This window comes from Terrapene carolina, unplaced genomic scaffold (genome assembly GCF_002925995.2).
Source record: "Terrapene carolina triunguis isolate 2854851 unplaced genomic scaffold, T_m_triunguis-2.0 Scaffold179, whole genome shotgun sequence".
In the NCBI taxonomy this organism is placed as follows: Eukaryota; Metazoa; Chordata; order Testudines; family Emydidae; genus Terrapene; species Terrapene triunguis.
The window spans coordinates 11,718,095-11,738,024 of record NW_020664530.1 but is presented as its reverse complement, the minus strand read 5'-3'; the positions used below and the strand labels follow the sequence as shown (position 1 = coordinate 11,738,024).

The following is a 19,930-nucleotide window of genomic DNA, read 5'->3' as shown; positions in this document are numbered from 1 at the left end:
GGGGATGACCAGGGACTGGAGCGAGTGATTGCATATCACGGTGCACATTCTTGGCAATGCTGCCACCCACAGGGAGTCCAGGATAGGCTGTTGTAACCTAGCACAGCTCCCCAGGCTGCCTAAATTATGAAGGCAGCCATTTTGGCTCCTGGATCATTCTGGAATTCCAAGGGTGTAAAGATGTCATAAAGGCACTTTTTCTTCTCCCTTCCCCCAAAGCTGTTTTGTGCTGCATTTCCAAGAGGCATAGCCTAGAATCTCACCCTATGATACCCATCTTTGTAAAGCACTTTGAGAGCTACTGATGAGAGGCACAAAGGATGACTATTTTTTAATAAATTGAAAAAATTTTATATACACAGACTACACTGCATATGGAATACAGTATTTATGGGTAGTCTTTCTACACATCACTTTGAATACTGCAATTCAATACAGTAACTATAGTTCAAACTGTGAAGAGTCCTCCTGCTTCTCAAATGATTTTAACCATAAACAATAGTAAGTCATAAATACTGAGTATAGTAAGAACATGTAATAAAGACTAGCACGTCCACACAGACACCCACTTCTGTATTCTTTTACTATGGTCCCATTTTTAAGGTGTACGTATTTCACACATTTCCTTCTTTCCCACCATTAGCCACTGGAACTCTCAGTCATACTGGTAGCAGGACTGGTTCTTGTTAAACCTTAATAGTTTCTCTTTCCACCTTGTTGAAAGAATTTTGAGGATAAACTGGAGTAAGTATTTGAGACAAAGGGCCCTGGTGATTAAATCGAGACGAGCGGCCACACTTTGCTATGTATCTGCAATTACAAACAGAAGAAAATCTCTTTTAAAAATAATATTTTTCATATTTCTCAGAAACACATTCTTTGCTAACTGTTGTGACCACTGACTTTGGAGAAAATTTATACAATTCACAACAGTTCCACATTATTAGATTTGGCTGGCTCAACAATGGTGGCAGGAAATTCATCAAAGTTGTCTTTGGTGGCACTCTTCGCCGTCCAGCCCAGGCAAAGTGTTCCATTGTATTCTGAGGTGTTATGGTGAAGACATAGCGCCAGATTCTGACAGCAAGTAGCTAGCAGTGAATCCCCTTGGCATAGGACAACTCCCCAGCTACCATAAAGCTGGCATAGGCAGTTCCTACACCAGGGACCCCAATTCCTGGCATACAGGTCATTTAAGGACCTACTCCTGTGATGTAAATTAGAAGAATTTCTCAGTTATTGTAATTCTCATCAGGGCCTGCGTTGGTGCAGAAAAGACTTCAGATTCAAGAAGCTGTAACTTCCTGGTTCCTCCTGATTCTCCTGCACTAAGCCCAGATTGGCTGTGGGACAGAATCTGGCTCATTATGTCTTGTGGTGGGAGAAAAGGCTGAGGACTCAGGTTTTACTGATTGTATGAGTGCCAACTCATTTGCTTTCACTGAGAATACCAAGATTTGTTACTGCTTTCCCATATTTTCCATAGCAGAATTAATTTATGTTACGTTGTATATACCAGGGGTGGCCAGCCTGAGAAGGAGCCAGAATTTACCAATGAACATTGCTAAAGAGCCAGAGTAATATGACAGCAGCCCCCCATCTGCTACCCCCCTCCAGCCCTCAGCGCCTCCCGCCCACCGGCAGCCTCGCCAATCAGCACCTCCCCTTCCCTCCCCATGCCTCCCGCCAGCCGCAATCAGCTGTTCTGCAGTGTGCAGGAGGCTCTGGTGGGGAGGGGGGAGGAGCGAGGGCATGGCATGCTCGGGGGAAGGAGCAGGGGTCTTGGGGGAAAGGGTGGAGTGGTGGCAGGACCTGGGGCAGAACAGGGGGTTGAGCAGTGAGCACCCCACAGCACCTTGGAATGTTAGCATCTGTAGCTCCAGCCTCGGAGTCAGCGCCTATGCAAGGAGCCGCATATTAACCTTTGAAGAGCCACATGCGGCTCCGGAGCCACAGGTTGGCCACCCCTGGTATATACCTATGGGATACCTACCACACATACACATGAGTGAGTCAAATTCTGCCTTTATTTACACTTGTATAACCTCACAGATTTCAATGGGTGGATTGCATTGGGTGTAAATCAGAGCAGAATGTGGTTCTATGTCTTTTAAATCCTACTTTACCTCTTGTGCACTTCCCAAAACAAATCTATTCTCCTCTTTTTTAAAGCTCTCTTTCCTGCCCTTACAAAGCACCACAGGCTCAAAATCTTACAAACATCATGCTGAAAGGAACCAATCCTTCTCTCCAAAGGCAATCAAATGCTATGTATTATGAGTTTACTACTTATTTAAACAAAATTAGTGGCAACCCTGTGTTGAAAAGATAAGAAGGCTTATACAGTAGAACCTCAGAGTTATGAACACCAGAACTATGAACTGACTAGTCAACCATACACACATCATTTGGAACTAGAAGTACGCAATCAGGCAGCAGCAGAGACCAAAAAACAAACAAACAAATACAGTACTGAACAGTGCTAAATGTATACTACTAAAGAAACAAAGGGAAAGTTGTTTTAAAAAGATTTGACAAGGTAAGGAAACTGTTTCTTTTTGTTTCATTTAAATTAAGATGGTTAAAAGCAGAATTTTTTCTTCTGCATAGTAAAGTTTCAAAGCTGTGTTAAGTCAATGTTCAGATGTAAACTTTTGAAAGAACAACCATAACGTTTTGTTCAGATTTACGAACATTTCAGAGTTACGAACAACCTCCATTATCGAGGTGTTCATAACTCTGAGGTTCTACTGTAATGATAAGATCATCATATTTGTACCACACTATGTATTCCATGTGGATTTTTACTTGATGAATGGCTATGGACAGATATTTCAAACGTTAAAAGTTGCAAAACAAAAACATTCTACATTCTCTGTAACATTCCCTTGTAGATCATGTCTCAACAAAATATTTCTAATGCAGTATTCAGCTCCCATATTTCAATTGCACTAAAAGACATTGAAATTATCTATCACCCAACACCACAGTATCTGAGCACCACTCAAATAATAATAATAATAATAATAATAATAAATACTTTATTTATAAAAGAATGATATTCATGTTCAAAGATGAAAGGACAATTTTGTGCTGTTGTATAGCCCATGGGACCCTATTGATTTCAGCAGATTTACGAGAAGCCTAAAGAATTTCACCCCAGATATTGTACATCTCTATTCAAATTAAATGAGGTGCAGAAGTTGTCCAGAATATTGCCTGGTCTGTCCATAGCTGATAGTTTAATGAACGTTCATGTAAAAAGTATGAAGACTACAGTAATCTCCTATGTTGTCCTTAATTGTCTCTAAGTGGGAATTACAGAACAATGAATATACAGTGCTGACATGTCAAATGAGGTCGCTACAAAGATATCCATCACCGAGAGTCCTACATATCAATAATGTTACAATAAGGGGAGTCCATAAAGACCAAAATGTAGAAACAAAATGAATCATCATCCATGAAAGCAATAAGAGGATGAGATAACCTCTCACAAAAGGAGAATACGGGTCCATTAAAAAATACACTCCATTTCCTGGTTAGAGTGATCGGACCCAGGAATACCAGAATTCACCTCTTCATCACTGGTCATTAATGGCCCCATCCTGCACCACTGAAATCAGTGGGTCTTTTGCCATTAACTTCAAAAGGTGCAGGATGAAACCGTATGTGCTATTCTCCAATATGTACTGTGCTGACCAATTCTTGAGTACTCATAGGATCTGCATTTTTGTTTTTAATACAGCAGTTTCAAATATAAGGCTGTATTCTGACATCTTAACTCATAGTGAATAGTATCTCACTCCATGAGTAGTCCCACCAAAAGTAAAATATATCTGTTATTTACTCAAAGGGAAAGGTACTTCTCTGTATGAGTTATGGTAGCAGAATCTAGTCCACAGTGCCTGTTTATACTCTCTCTCTCTCTGTCTTTCTCACACACACTCCCCTTACGAAAGCCCTGTGACTCTGCCTCGTTTCCAGAAAGACCCCATTAGCACAGGACAAGAATTCTTTCATGCATTACAGAAAAAAAAATCCATGCCCTGCCATATGGATTAATTTTTGCAAAATGTCATGACAAATTTTGTCCCTATTTTTAATGAGTAAAGTTCAATTGTAGAACCAGAGAAATGCTTAGTTGCACTGCTTACTGCATTTGCATGATAACCCTGCAGAAAGTCAAAGGAAATAACAGACATCTTTTACTTTCTCAGATCGCATTTGCACCTGATTCTTTGCTCTCGAAATTTGGTATTTGTCTGAATGCTGCCAGTGATCTCTGCAAAGGCACATCAGCATCCATGTGTGTGACATTTAAAAGTAACTTGGTCTTACAGCAAGCTGATTGAGTTCAGCTCGATTAGCCTATAAAATCTCAAAGACCTGGTTGTGTATTTTCAATCTTGGTAACCTGCAAACTGCTATTATAGAAGAATGCCTATTTTCCAAGTACAGCCACACAAGAAAAAGGCAGAGGTATCAGGAGAGTGTGCCAGTATGTCGCACTCAGTCATGAACTGCTTCGACAGAGGAATTCTTTAATAGCCAGTCAGCTCCCCAAAGCTTGTACTGGTGGTGCAGAAGTGTATATTGTCTTAAAACTAATCAAAATAAAAGAGTGTTTAAAAGATGAATGTCTTAGAAATTAGTGGATGCTTCAATGTCATCGTGAAGTCCTACATCACTATGGGGGAAAAATAGTCCATGATCTAAAGGGGCAATACAAAAGCATATAGGGGAGAAGACAACAAATAATTATTAAATAATTGTCCAGCTGCTTCTGGGGAGGAAAGCAGGATATAGAATCACAGGAGGGACTTTTACAATGAAAATGTTTGGTAAGGCGCTCAGCTACTGCAGTGATGAACCTGGTATAGAAGAGGAACACAGAGTGATGACAATTTGTAACAATTTTCTGTGAGGAAAGCATCCATGTCTTGAGGGCTTCAGACCCCCTCAACAAAATGCAACCTCATATTTGGCATTATTAAATGTAATATAGTCCAAAAAATTCCAGAACAGACAGATCTCTATCAAAACATAATCACAGGGGTCATAATCTAGCCAACATATCCAATGACATAACATGGAAACAATCAATATTTTAGGACTCCTGCTGAACCTCAACATTAATTTTAATGAATTCCTGTGGTAAGCTTAAAAGGAATCGTGAAAACCAGGAATGATCTTAGATTGTCTTGGCAGCCACGTGATTGGATTTGACTCACAATATTTTTCTTTAAACCAAGGAAATGTCATGCTTCAAATTTAATTGTTCTTTAATTAAATAACTATAATTAGGACTTTTCCTCTAATGTATCTGAACAAATTGAGTAATACGCCTTACACTTACTTACCCATGCATTTGTGTAATTATCGATGGGGATGTTGATGGAAGATTAGAATTTGCCGGGTGGGTTGCTGTCCAATGAACCTTGCCAGTGTATCCAGGGATATTTGGAGTGCTAAAGGAAAAAGTTAAAAGGGGGAAGGGCAGGAAAGGACTAAATTAAATGAGTACAGGCTTGAAATAATCAATCACAGACAGTTGTAAAACCACTAGCTTGTGTTTCTATATCCAAGGTGGATAGGTGATAGAGAGTGTAAACGTGTGATATTATATTGCGTGAAAGCACCGGGCCAGATCTCCAACTGGTGTAAATTGTCATAGCTTCTTTGACATCAACGAAGCCGCAATAATTTACACCACCTGAAGATCTGGCCCATAAGCTCAATTTTGATGACTGAGGCCAGTGTTTCTCATCTTGTTTTGAAATGATGGGTTTTATTTGATTGTCTGTACGCTACTCATGACCAAGAACAACATTTCATCAAGAGGAAAGAACTAGAACAAGTAGTTCACAAAAGCACGAAGGCCAATATTTCAAACATGGCTTACATTTTAGATGGGATTTAGGTCCCAATTTCAAACATGGCACTTAGGAGACCTTCTTTAGGCAGCTCAGTCTGAAATTTTTGGCCTATGCCCAAATTTCTTGCAACAGAGGTTCCCAAACTTTTTTTGCTCAATGCTCCCTGTGCTTTCGAGATTCATGTCACATGTGCGGCCCCCTCTTTCTAAGAAACAGTATTTCCATGGATGCCTGGGATCTGGGAGCCCAGCCTGCCAGCATCCCTTGTCAGATACATGCTCCAGGTGGGTGATCCCAGCAGGACACAGACAGCTGGGCTTCACCCCCTCCTTGTGCCCCTAGTGTCACTGACAGGCTGCAGGCTTTTCTGGCCCTGGCACAATCCCCAGCATGCATGAGCAAGAGCCTGTGCTGGCAGGGAGAAACTACCTCCCAAGGGGACCCATGCACATCAGCTTCTGAAGAGATGAATGAGCTTGATTGAGCCACACCCACTTTATGCACAGGAAGAGACCACTCCCCCCTCACTCCTTGTACCCTTCCTCTTCCTCGTCCTTCCAGCCTGGCAGGAGCTGGAGACTCAGTTAGTGAAACATATTCTTATTTTATCAACAATATTTTGAAGAAACAAGAAAAAAATCCATAACTAGTCAGGTCATTCAGTGCCCCACTAACCTCCTTGTGCCCCACCGTCCCCTCCCCCAAGAAGGGGAACCCCCCCGTTTGAAAACCAAAATCCTACAACAATTCTACAATTTTGCAAATTTCAGGTATGATTTCTGGTATATTATTCTGGGTGATTTTCCTAAAAATAAAAATATACATTGCTCCTGTTCTATTGGATACAAAGCATTGAACCATCAATACATTTTTATCTTATACAAGCAGTTTAAGATGTTAGATGTATATTATTATAAAAATCCAATATAACATCTGAATTTGTACTGTCTTTAATTTAATCTTATTTAGCTACCCATATAAAGAAAAGAAACAAATATGTGCAATGATACAATATGATCCAGGGAATCCATCCTGGATTATGGCCTAATCCATCAAAAATTTAAGCACATGTTTAAGTTGAAGTACATAGGTAGTCTGGTTAGGACTACTCACTTGCTTAAAGATAAGCACTTGCTTAAATGCTTTGCTGGATGGGCAAGAGTGCTCAATACCTGGCAGTGCTCAATACACTGACAGTCAATGATAAAGAGAAAAGGGAAGTTTTCATGTGTGATGCAAAAGGATTGAGGAAAGAGTTCTAGCTATATAGGAGCACAATTGAAAGATCAACTCCTAAATACAACCGCATTTGCACCAATCCCTCAGACAGAGACAAACACCTACAAGATCTCTATCAAGCGTTCTTAAAACTACAATACCCACCTGCTGAAGTGAAGAAACAGATTGACAGAGCCAAAAGAATACCCACTCCAGGGTCACCTACTCCAAGACAGGCCCAACAAAGAAAGTAACAGAACGCCATTAGCCGTCACCTTCAGCCCCCAACTAAAACCTCTCCAGCGCATCGTCAAGGATCTATAACCTATCCTGAAGGACGATCCCTCACTCTCACAGATCTTGGGAGATAGGCCAGTCCTCGCTTACAGACAGCCCCCCAACCTGAAGCAAATACTCACCAGCAACCACACACCACACAACAAAAACACTAACCCAGGAACCTAACCTTGCAACAAAGCCCGTTGCCAGCTCTGTCCACATATCTATTCAAGGGACACCATCATAGGACCTAATCACATCAGATACACCATCAGAGGCTCGTTCACCAGCACATCTACCAATGTGATATATGCCATCACATGCTAGCAGTGCCCCTCTGCCGTGTACATTGGCCAAACCGGACAGTCTCTATGCAAAAGAATAAATGGACACAAACCAGACGTCAAGAATTATAACATTCGAAAACCAGTAGGAGAACACTTCACCCTCCCTGGTCACTCAATTACAGACCTAAAAGTCGCAATTCTCCAACAAAAAAACTTCAAAAATAGACTCCAACGAGAAACTGCAGAAATTGGAATTAATTTGCAAACTGGACACCATTAAGTTAGGCTTGAATAAAGACTGGGTGTGGATGTGTCATTGCACAATGTAAAAACTATTTCCCCATGCTAATTTTTTCCCCTATTGTTACTCACACCTTCTTGTCAACTGTTGGAAATGGGCCATCCTGATTATCACTACAAAAGTTTTTTTTTCTCCTGCTGATAATAGCCCGCCTTAATTGATTAGTCTAGTTATAATTGGTATGGCAACACCCATTTTTTATATATGTATATATATCTTTCTACTGTATTTTCCACTGCATGCATCCGATGAAGTGGGTTTTAACCCACGAAAGCTTATGCCCAAATAAATTTGTTAGTCTATAACGGGTCAGCAACCTTTCAGAAGTGGTGTACCGAATCTTCATTTATTCACTCTAATTTAAGGTTTTGCGTGCCAGTAATACATTTTAATGTTTTTAGAAGGTCTCTTTCTATAAGTCTATAATATATAACTAAACTATTGTTGTATGTAAAGTAAATAAGGTTTTTAAAATGTTTAAGAAGCTTCATTTAAAATTAAATTAAAATGCAGAGCCCCCCTGGACCGGTGGTCAGGACCCGGGCAGTGTGAGTGCCACTGAAAATCAGCTCCTGTGCCGCCTTCGTGCCATAGGTTGCCTACCCTGGTCTATAAAGTGCCACAAGTACACCTCGTTCTTTTTGCTGATACAGACTAACACGGCTACCACTCTGAAATAAATGGCAAGAGTTGTTGGGAGGGGAAGGAGAGAAGAGCAGCGGCGGCTCCAGGCACGAGTGCTCCAAGAGCGTGCCTGGGGCGGCAAGCCGTGGGGGGTGTCCTGCCAGTCCCTGCGAGGGCAGCAGTCAGGCAGCCTTCGGCAGCACGCCTGCGGGAGGTCCGCCGGTTCCGCAGATTCAGTGGTAATTTGGCGGCGGGTACGCCGAATCCGCGGGACTGGGGACCTCCCACAGGTATGCTGCCGAATCCGTGAGACCGGGGACCTCCCGCAGGCACGCGGCTGAAGGCAGCCTGCCTGCCATGCTTGGGGCGGCAAAAAAGCTAGAGCCGCCCCTGGAGAAGAGAGAAGCAGGTTGAAAGAGAGCTTGAGGAATAAAAACATGTGAGGTTAGAGAGGGAGCCTGTGCATAGTTTAAAAAATGTCAATTTTGATATGATATAGAATTAGGAGCAACCAACTATTGGCATCAGCAGTTAACTATTTCCTGTTCTGCCAGCTCAAAATAGGTAACCATTGAACTATAGATTTACCCAGACTGCCCATACACAAGCAGACAAGTCTTTCATGACAAGCTGTTTCAGCCTGTGACTCAGCTAAGTACAAGGGACTGTAAAGCTTGCAAATGTCACCCTTTTGTGGGCTCGTGCATTCTGCAAATAACAACAATGCCCATTTAGGAATTGCTTCCAAGGTGCTTTCTGACACCCATGTGCTCCCTAGGAAAATAAATCTTGGAGTGTGAGATAGTACATAGCTATTAATTTTCAGTACAGTGACCAGAAATCCCTTTAAGCTAAATTCAGTGCAGGATGCAAGAATCGACTTATGGGAGAGGTGGTTTATTAAATAATTCTTTGGCTGTGTACCTAGGCAATTTGTTACTCTAATTTCTCATTGGAGTAGAGATAATGTTAGAATGCTGTATCTATAGAGTATGTGATACAGAGATAAAACATGATGGATTTGTTGGAAAATTCATTTGTCACACAAGAGATTCAATCCTCTGGTCTAGCTAAACTCAGCATAGGAACATTGGAGGGGAATGGTGGATTTTATGTCACGCCCACTCAGATCCACTGGCTGATGGAAGGCTGATCTGGTCAACAGTATTACACAGGAGTAGTTTTGAGGGTGTTCTATGTTATATCTAGCTGCCCCTGGCTCTAAGGGGCCTTCCATGAGTTTTTTTTCTTATCCCCTTTGCCATGCTCCGACATATTGGGGCACATTTTCTGAAACAATTAAAATGGTGTGTGTGCAAAACTCTGTCTTTTCGTGGACAAATGGACAATGACCTGGTTATGTGCAGACCAGGGAATTGCACATACACATACCTATTTGCATGTGAAAATATCTAATGTGTGTATTCAAATATAGGTTTTGTAAGTACAATGGGTACATTTGTGCAAACACATGCATTTAGCTATCTCTGATCATTTGGTCCATCAGGACTATTTTTAATCTGACTGTGATTGGAATTTTACTACCCCGATGATGTGATACTTACATTAGAACCTCAAAGTTACGAACACCTCAGGAATGGAGGTTGTTCAGAACTCTGAAATGTTCGTAACTGGTCAAAATGTTATGGTTGCTCTTTCAAAAGTTTACAACTGAACATTGACTTAATGCAGCTTTGAACCTTTACTATGCAGAAGAAAAATGCTGCTTTTAGCCATCTTAATTTACATGAAACAAGCACAGAAACAGTTTCCTTACCTTATCAATTTCTTTTAAACTTTCCCTTTAATTTTAATAGTTTACATTTAACACAGTGCTATATTGCAGTAGTTCTCAAACATTAGCAACGCGAGGACCACCATTTTGATTTAAAAATTTTCACTGACCCAGAAGCTGGCTTCTAATTTTCCCCGAGGGAGTGCTCAATCCCCGCTCAGCCCCAAGCTCAGCCCCTGCCCCAACTCCACTCCTTCCCCCAAGGCCTCACCCCCGCCCCACCTCTTTCTGCCCCCTCCCCTGAGTGTGCCCTGTCCCCGCACCTCCATCTCCCTCCCAGTGCCTCCTGCATGTCACTGAACAGCTGTTCTGCGGCGTTAAGGAGGCACTGGGAGGGAGGGGGAGGAGTTGATCAGTAGGGCAGGCGGTCCCAGACATGACTCACGGATACCCTGGAGCTGGACATTACTCACAGACCCCCTAGAGTAACCTCCCAGACCCCCAGGGGTCGGCGGACCCCAGTTTGAGAACCGCTGCTATATTGGATATTCTTTTTTTTTTTTTTTGTCTCTGCTGCCTGATTGTGTCCTTCTGGTTCCAAATGAGGTATGGTTAACCGGTCAGTTAGTAACTCTGTGTTCATAACTCTGAGGTTCTACTGTAATAAGATATCATATGAGAATTCCTCATTAGACTCTCAGTTATAGAATGAAACCCTAATGACTTCCATGGAATTGCACCAGTGCGACAGAGAATTTGGGCCATTGCATGAAATCTCTTAATATCTTGCAATATATCATAAAGCTAGTTGAAATTAACTCACATAACAACTGTATAATAGTGTGGACATCTGAGTCTCATTATGCATTGTGAAGCATCTGATTTGTAAAATCTTCTGACCTTTAAAGCTTGCAAAACCACCTAACCTAGCACAGCTAGTTACACAATTTAATTTCTTTCACTAACATATTTTCCTTGGAAAGAAGATAAGAGAAAAGCAACATGAATGTCCAAATGTGACATACAAACAGCAAAATGAGTGCAAGAGACAGTCCCAGATTCAGATTTGTTCTAGATTGTTGTCTGCCTTTTAGAAGTGATTCACACAGTTAACATACTTCATAGCATACTGAAGGATGTTACACTGAAAGAGGAGGAGGCTGTGTAAAGAGAAGCTAAAAGTACCAGGATACTAAGAAAGCTTATACTACGTTAACCAGCTGCCCTCATGGGAGCCTGAAGAAGGGATGCAGAAATGTGCTGCGGTTATGCGTGTGATAAGGTAGAAGAGACTGAGGTTAAAAAATACCCCTTTGGTTTTTGTTTTTGGATCATGCTGTCTAGTTCTCTTGTGTTTTCTTTGCTGAGATGTTGAACCAGATCATCTCTGCTGAAAAAAACAACTGAGTACCAGGCTACAGCTGGCAACATACAACACTCTTTGTGGTTAGGCTTCTCGTCATCAAGTTATCTTTCTGTCACCATGACGTTTCTCTCATCTTGCTCAGATGCTTCCTTGTTATTACACTAGCAGCCCTCACTCCCCACAAAAAACAAAACAAGCCTCCACCATATTCAACGCATAAGCAATTGAAGTTATACAAGGCCTAAGATTTCAAACAGAAATTGGGTGCATCCACTTGTGGGTGCCCATTTTGAGCCACTTTTAAGGGGCCTGATTATCATAAAGTGCTGGGTAATCGTTCTCTGAAAATCAGAAAGTGGTTTAAGTTGGGCACCTGAAAACTGAGGCACTCAAAATGATTAATCACTTTTGAAAATGTAGGTTTTAGTTCCCTGTGCTTTAGCTTGAGTGGTAAACAGGTTCATGATCATTGTTAACTCTCCCTGCAAAACAAAAACTTCTGCAAAAGAGTAATCTTTCACAGCGAGTACTAAATGATCAATATACACTGCTCTTAAAGCAGGGAAGAGCTCCCACAGCTTCTTACTCCTTCTTTTAGTTACAACGGTGAAAAGCGGATGAAAAACACTACCATAAACGAATGGGATATTTTGATTTAGTAGTGTTTCACACTCACTTTGCTCTAGTGTAAATGATAGAGCTGGGCGGGAAACAGTTTTCCTGTGAGAGTTTTCAAGAGTTCAAAATTTTTCCCATCCCAAAATGGAGGGAAAAGTTCTAAATCTCATAAATGTTCACAAACCAATAATCCGAAAAAACCCTGGATTGGGTCAAATATAGTATACACGAACTAAAATCTTGAAACAAAAAATAGTTTTGAACAGAAAAATGTAACTTTTCATTTTGAAAATGTCAAAACAGGACGTTTTGATAATTTTGAACCCAATACTTTTTTGAATTGGGAGATTCATCAAAACGAACCCTTTCCCGTGACAGTTTCAGTTTTGACAAATTGTCATTTTCTGATGAAAAAGATGTTACTCGGAAAATTTCTTACCAGTTCTAGTAAATGAATACACAAGGTGCAAGACGTTGGAAGACCCTATGTCTATCTAATTATGGTCTATGACGTTTCTGTTATGACTTGAAGATGGTTCAGGGACACATGAAAACAATGAGCAAGAGGCTGATCTCAACCCATGTGTAGAGTTGGAGTAACACAACTAAGATCATGTGTGAGATCATAAACTGGCTCAGTGTGTTTGGGGCACTGACAGTAAGGGTGCTGATAAACTCGGAGGAACAGCTACAAAGAAAGGGAATATAAATTATGGGAGGTGAATGGTTTGAGTGCAGGACTTGGAACTCCTGGGGCTTTGTCCTTTAGACACTGCATATACAGAGCTCCCACTGCAAACAAGAGCTTGCAGGAGTGGGTCTTCTAAGAGCTAATTCTGCCTCTGACACCAACATCATCTGTGGCCTTGCGTGAGTCACTTACACTTATTTTCCAGATATGAAAATTGAGGAAATGAAGTTAACTCTTACTGGACAGAAGTGTTAAGGAGATTTATTAGTTAACACTTGAAAAGTGCTGCTAAGTAGAAAGTATTAAATGTTAGTTAAACAGCGTGTGGGTGTGAGTGAGTGAGTGAATGCATGTAGCACTGCCCTCTACCGAATGGAATGAAAACTGCTGATCTATTTGTCACAGGCCTTATATTGTTAATGACTGCCAGAGAATCTTATTTAGTTCAGGAGGCAGAGGCCAGTGCTTTGAAGCAAGAGAATTTGAGTTCTGTCCTGACTGCTGTGTAGTTCCAGGAGGCTGTGATATGGAGCAGAGTGAATAACAGAAAGTTATGTTTGTTACAATATGTAAGGTACAAAAATAGTGAGATAGAGAGTATGAGACAGATGCAGCATTAAAGCTGCCATTTCAGGAGATCTGTTAGCTTTCACTTTAAGAAACTCTGTTATGTAAGTTGGAATTTACTAAGTGTTACTACACCATGCATTAGTGAGTTACAGCCGTGCCAGGAATAAAGAGTTGTTCATGCAGTGTCTGTCACACCAAGCGTTTACCGGTGCCCCCCACATGAATGCTACAGAGGAAATCCCCATCAGCAGTGTGGGAGTTTTTTCCACTGACCCCTAGAACACCTGCAGAACTAAAATATCACTTAGACCATAATCTCATTGCAGCAGCTGATGGGGGAAGGGGTCAGATAAAGGAAAAAGCTGGTGGCTGGTACATGGAGGAGAAAAAGATCTATAAAGACTTTTAAATAAACAGAGTGAGGTGGCGTCATGAATCCATGTGCTAAAGTTAGAACAGAGTTTTCTCTTGGTATTGAAAATTAACCTTATTATGCATTTTTGAATAAAATATTTTTTGTTAATAAACAAAAACATTAATTGTGTCATTACTTATAATATTCATAAATGATCTGGAAAAGGGGGTAAAATTTGCAGATGATACAAAATTGCTCAGGATAGTTATGTCCAAAGCTGAATGCAAAGAATTACAAAGTGATCTCACAAACTTGGGTGACTGGATAACAAAATGGCAGATGAAATTATATGTTGATAAGTGCAAAGTAATGCACACTGAAAAATATACATACAAAATGGTTGGGTCTAATTTAGCTATTCTCACTCAAAAAAAAAGAGACCTTGGACTCATTGTGGATAGTTATCGGATAACATATGCTCAATGGGCAGTGGCAGTCAAAAAAAGCTAACAAAATGTTAGGAACCATTAGGAAAAGGATGGACTATAAGACAGAAAATAGAAAAATGCCACTATATAAATCCATGGTACGGTCACATCTTGAATACTACGCGCATTTCTGGTTGCCCCATCTAACAAAAGATATACTAGAACTGGGAAAAGTACAGAGAAGGACAATAAAAATGATTAGGGTATGGAAAAGCTTCCATGTGAGGAGAGATTAAAAGGACTGGGACTATTCCTTTTAGAAAAAAGATGACCGAGGGGGATGTGATTGAGGTTTATAAAATAATGAATGGTGTGGAGAATGTGAACAGGGAAGTGTTAATTACCCCTTCACATAACACAAGAACCAGGGGTCACCAATGAAATTAACAGGCAGCAGGTTTTAAACTAACAAAAGGAAGTACTTTTTCATACAACACACAGTCAACCTGTGGAACTTGTTACCATGGGATGTTGTGAAGGCAAAAAATTTTACTGGATAGAAAAAAAATTGGATAAGTTCAAGGAGGATAGGTACATCAATGGCTATTAGCCCAGATGGTCCAGGTCACAGCCCCATGCTCTGGGTGTCCCTAACTTCTGACTGCCAGAAGCTGGGATGGGATGACAGGGGATGGACTACTTGATAATTGGCCTGTTCTGTTCATTCCCTCTGAAACAACTGGCACTGACCACTGTCAGAAGACAGGATACTGGGCTAGATGGATCATCGGTTTGACCCAGTATGGCCATTCTTATGTTCTTATCATTTTCTTTTTATTTATTGGGAGGGTGGGTTTCAAAAGCAGCTAAGGAATTTAGGAGCACAAATCCCATTGAATCTCAGTGGGGCTTGGGTTCCTAAATCACTTTGATGCTTTTGAAATCTCTTCCTTTGTGTAACTGGCTCACATGACTTGCCTTACTCTTTGAAAATGCACAGGAATTGGAGTTTCACCAGGAATCAGGCTCTCATTTCTCCCGCAGTACGCATGTTTGCAACAGGAGTTCATCCGGACATAGCCAGATCAGCAGCCAACAGATCTCATTGTGACACTTGGGGCCAGTTCTTCATAATAGTTGCACCCTACAAGCATCCAGCATACTGAATTCTTTTGGAAATCTGGCCCTAACTGTAGCTGTTGATTTATTTTGAAAATCTGCACCACAGTCCACTTTTCTTATTATCTCATTACCCACAACTTCTCCTACTTGGCCAGCTATGTAATGTACAAAAACATCTTCATTATTCATTTTTTACAAACAAATAAAAAAATCAAGCAAACTAGTTAGTCCAGCTTGTTTCAAACCCCAAAGTAGCTTCAGAATAAATGACAAAGGCCCCAATTCGTCAAAGCACATAAACATGTGCTCAGTTCCATCCCTATAAACAAAGCACTTGCACACCTGTGTAAGTCCCATCAGCTACAATAGGACTTATGCAGGAGTGTAAGTGCTTTGATGAATTGTGGCCACAGAGAAGAGATAAAAAGAAGGAAAAGAAAACAAATATGAAAGCAGGAAGTAGGGAGATAAGTGCAGAGAGAAGGAGGAAGCCAGACAAAAGTGAGGGGGAGGGACAAGACACAAAGAGCAGATCTAATAGCCGTGGTGTTAGTGTTGCCCGGCATACTTTTTGGGGGGTAAAATTACATAGAAAACCTGCTATCAGGACCGGCTCCAGGCACCAGTGAAGGAAGCAGGTGCTTGGGGCGGCCAATGGAAAGGGGCGGTACGTCCGGGTCTTCAGCAGGTCCCTCAGTCCCTCTCGGAGCGAAGGACCCGTTGCTGACTTGCCGCCGAAGAATGAAGCGGCATGATAGGGCTACTGCCGAAGTGCCGCTGATCGCGGCTTGATCTTTTTTTTGGTGTTTTTTTTTTCTCGCTTCACCGCTTGGGGCGGCAAAAAAGCTGGAGCTGGCCCTGCCTGCAATAAATAACCAGAACATTTACTTTGGAAGCTCACTTGACTACCACATACAGAGAAAAGTTTTATGTCTGCCTGTTTGCTTCTCTAATGACATGTATTTCACCCTTTCTTAAAATCCTAGGTGCTTCCAGTCCTCGGACATGTGTTCCAATGTAATAAAGATGAAAGAGGAGGGATGGATCAACCCCAATGTGTTTGTAGCCAGCTCAGGAGTGAATCTGCAAACAAAATGTCCTTAACAATGGCCTACTCAGGGCTGGCCTGGTGATATGCAGTGCATTGCCATTCGGGATCTCTTACTGGGTGACGAGGAGCAAGAGATTACACTGAGAAATCAATTTCCAGGTCTCTCTCCTGGCAACACAGACTGATAATGCTAGGCCACTGAGCAGACCAGAAATATGATTTTGATTAATATAAATATAGGTTCACAAGTTTAGCATCTGTGGCTGAGTCACAGGTTTCTTATATGGGAGTGGGGTTCCACTAGTTATTTTGTGTCTGCTTCACACAGGGAAAAAATGGTTTACAAGAACAAATACATCTCTGTATCTTTATTTGTATTTTTTAATATACTTTTTTTTAATCAAGTTTCTAACAGGCCACGCTGTAAAAAGAATTATAGAGGAATTACAGTCTTGTGATTAAGGCACTGGACTGGGATTCAGGAAATGTGGGTCTGATTCCTGGGTCTGCCACAAATTCTCTGTCCAACTCAGCCAAATCATTTAATATCTTGGTTCCCCATCTGTAAAGTGGAATAGGACTATTTCCTGGCTACACAGTAATCTCTTCAGGGCAGGGACTATACTATGTCTATGTAGAGCATTTTGCACAATAAGCCCCCATTCTTGGTTGGGGTCCTTAGGCATTAGCACAGTACAAATAATAATGACCAGAGTTTGTTTTTTTCTAATTCCTTTAAAAGTAAAAAAATGGCTTTCTGTTCCCCAAAAGGGGAGAATGGATGGGCCCAAGAGGAATACACCAACCTGCTCACCACCTCTCTGTTCCCCTTTGTCTCTGCCACCTGGCCCACTGTCGGCCCCTGAAGTTCTAGTTTCAGATTTGTTACTGCTCTTATTGTAAATACTTTCTTGCAGGGCCTGGGGAAGAACATGAACTTGCCCCAGAGCACTACATGAAAGTGATGTCATCACTTTAGTGCTTGACACAGGAATTGCAGCTGATCATTAACAAAACATTGAAAGTGACTTACTATATAAACTGCTGTCGAGTGCAGTGAAAAAAACCCAGACCCAGAATGTGGGCAGGGAACGTGGTGCTTATTTGGACAGTGCCGCCGCTTCAGTTTCAAAGAGTGTGTCTACATTGCAATAAAACACCCACGGCTGGCCCATGTCAGCTGACAGGCTTGTGGAGCTCAGGCTGCGAGGCCATAAAACTGCAGTGTAGATGTCCAGGCTTGGGCTTGAGTCTGAGCTCTGTGGCCCTGTGACAGGTGAGGGTCCCTGAGCCTGGGCTCCAGACCAAACCTGGATGTCCACCTGCAATTCTATAGCCCAGCAGACCAAGCCCTGCGAGCCTGAGTCAGTTAACATGGGCCAGCCACGGGTGATTTATTGCAGTGTGGACATACCCATAGGGTTAACATAGTGACCATACGTTTTAAAAAATGTATTTCAGGATAACCATTTTCTATTCTTTTGTGCTCCAACTCAACCAGAAGTTATGGGTTTGATGCAGATTGGATGAAATTCAATGTTATGCAGGAGGAAGGACTAAATGATCATAATGGTCACTTCTGCCCTTAAGATCTATAAATTTATAATCTTTTATTTAGGCTTAGTGGATATGGTGTGTATAGTAGGGATCAGATTCTGATCCCCTTAATCACAGGGAATACCATCTTATTCTGCAAGTAGTCCCACTGAAATTAGTAGGGCTACCTGAAGAGTAAGGTGCTACTCAGAGTGAGTAAGGGTAGCCGCACCTGGCGCTATTTAAAGTAATGTACATTCTGTATTAAATTAATAGAGATGACTGAACCTAATGATTACTAAAGAACACAACAAAACCAGCCATCCCCACATTTGTTCCAGACATTTGTTTAGCATATGTTCTGAAATTTGTCATGCAGGCCCATCTCTCTGACAATGGGAGTTTGCCTTTTCTGCAGAAGAGGGGAGAACACTTTTAAAGCTTATTTTTACCACAAAAAATATACCTACTGTGGTTGCCTTACAAATGTGGACTACCCCTGTTCACTGAAAACTACAGAAAGAAAAGATCTAGCCAATGAGAAACTGTACACAAAAAACAACTTTGTTCCTCTTTTGTTTTACCACCTTTATGTGTTACCCCAGCTTTCCAGGTAAATGCCTGACCAGCTCAGCCCGCTTAAGAAAAATTCAGGAAGGACATAAAGAGAAAAAAATATTTTCAAGTTCATACTGTAAGTAAAAGGAAATCATATATTTAATAGAATATAAACAGCTTTTGCAAACTCAGAGGACATCTAGTGGCCAAAGCTAGTAATCACTTGTTTAGCATTACAACACTCAATCTTATCATCAGAGATCCCAGTTTTCCGTGACAAAAAACCAAAATTCTCTGGTAAAAAAATCCATTAAAATCTGCATTTTTCCGTGATTAAAATAAAACGCTGAACTTTAGTTTCCCTAGCCTCAATATATATAGGTATCGGTCGAACTAGGATGACCAAACGTCTTGTTTTGGACCAGGCCAATCTCCTTTTTAAGCTCTGTCCCGGACGTCTTGACTTTTTTGGCAAACTGGGAAAGAGCAAATGGGACAAATGCCCAGTTTTGCCATTAGGGGGGCACAGAGCAACATTTGGTGGGGGCTTGGGCTGTCAGTCCCTGTCCTGGGCAGCTCAGGCCAGCCCTGTGCAGTATCCTGTTTTCACTTTGGGAAATATGACAGGTTTCAGAGTGGTAGCCGTGTTAGTCTGTATCAGCAAAATGAACAAGGAGTACTTGTGGCACCTTAGAGACTAACAAATTTATTTGAGCATAAGCTTTCGTGGGCTAAAACTCACTCCATCGGATGCATGCAGTGGAAAATACAGTAGGAAGATATATATACACAGAGAACATGAAAAAATGGGTGTTGTCATACCAACTGTATCGAGAGTAATTGATTAAGGTGAGCTATTATCAGCAGGAGAAAAACGACTGTAACGACTGTAATCACTACAAAAGTTTTTTTTCTCCTGCTGATAATAGCTCACCTTAATCAATTACTCTTGATACAGTTGGTATGACAACACCCATTTTTTCATGTTCTCTGTGTATATATATCTTCCTACTGTATTTTCCACTGCATGCATCCGATGGAGTGGGTTTTAACCCACGAAAGCTTATGCTCAAATAAATTTGTTAGTCTCTAAGGTGCCACAAGTACTCCTCATTCTTTTTGGGAAATATGGTCACTCTAACTTTCAGTAAAATTTAGTTAATATGTTTTCATTTTTTCACAAAAAGTAAAAACTAAAGATTCTCTGTAAAAATGCAAATTCTGTGTTTTTCCCCATGGCAAACAGATTTCTAGGGCTGCTACTTATTATTCAGAAAAAATGCCTTTTTTTTTTTTGCTATCTATGGACTTG

General features: G+C 41.2%; 1 protein-coding gene across 1 annotated transcript in view; it reads right to left on the bottom strand.

Annotated features, from left to right (window-relative positions):
• Positions 1–686: 686 nt before the first annotated feature.
• LOC112117079 (spermatogenesis-associated protein 48) overlaps positions 687–19,930 on the bottom strand; it is a 41,837-nt gene continuing 22,593 nt past the window's right edge. The window contains exons 8-9 of the mRNA XM_024214926.1: positions 5,364–5,471; positions 687–810 (exon numbers count right to left, since the gene is read on the bottom strand). Coding sequence (XP_024070694.1) covers positions 687–810; positions 5,364–5,471 — 232 coding nt within the window. The remainder of the gene's footprint in view (positions 811–5,363; positions 5,472–19,930) is intronic.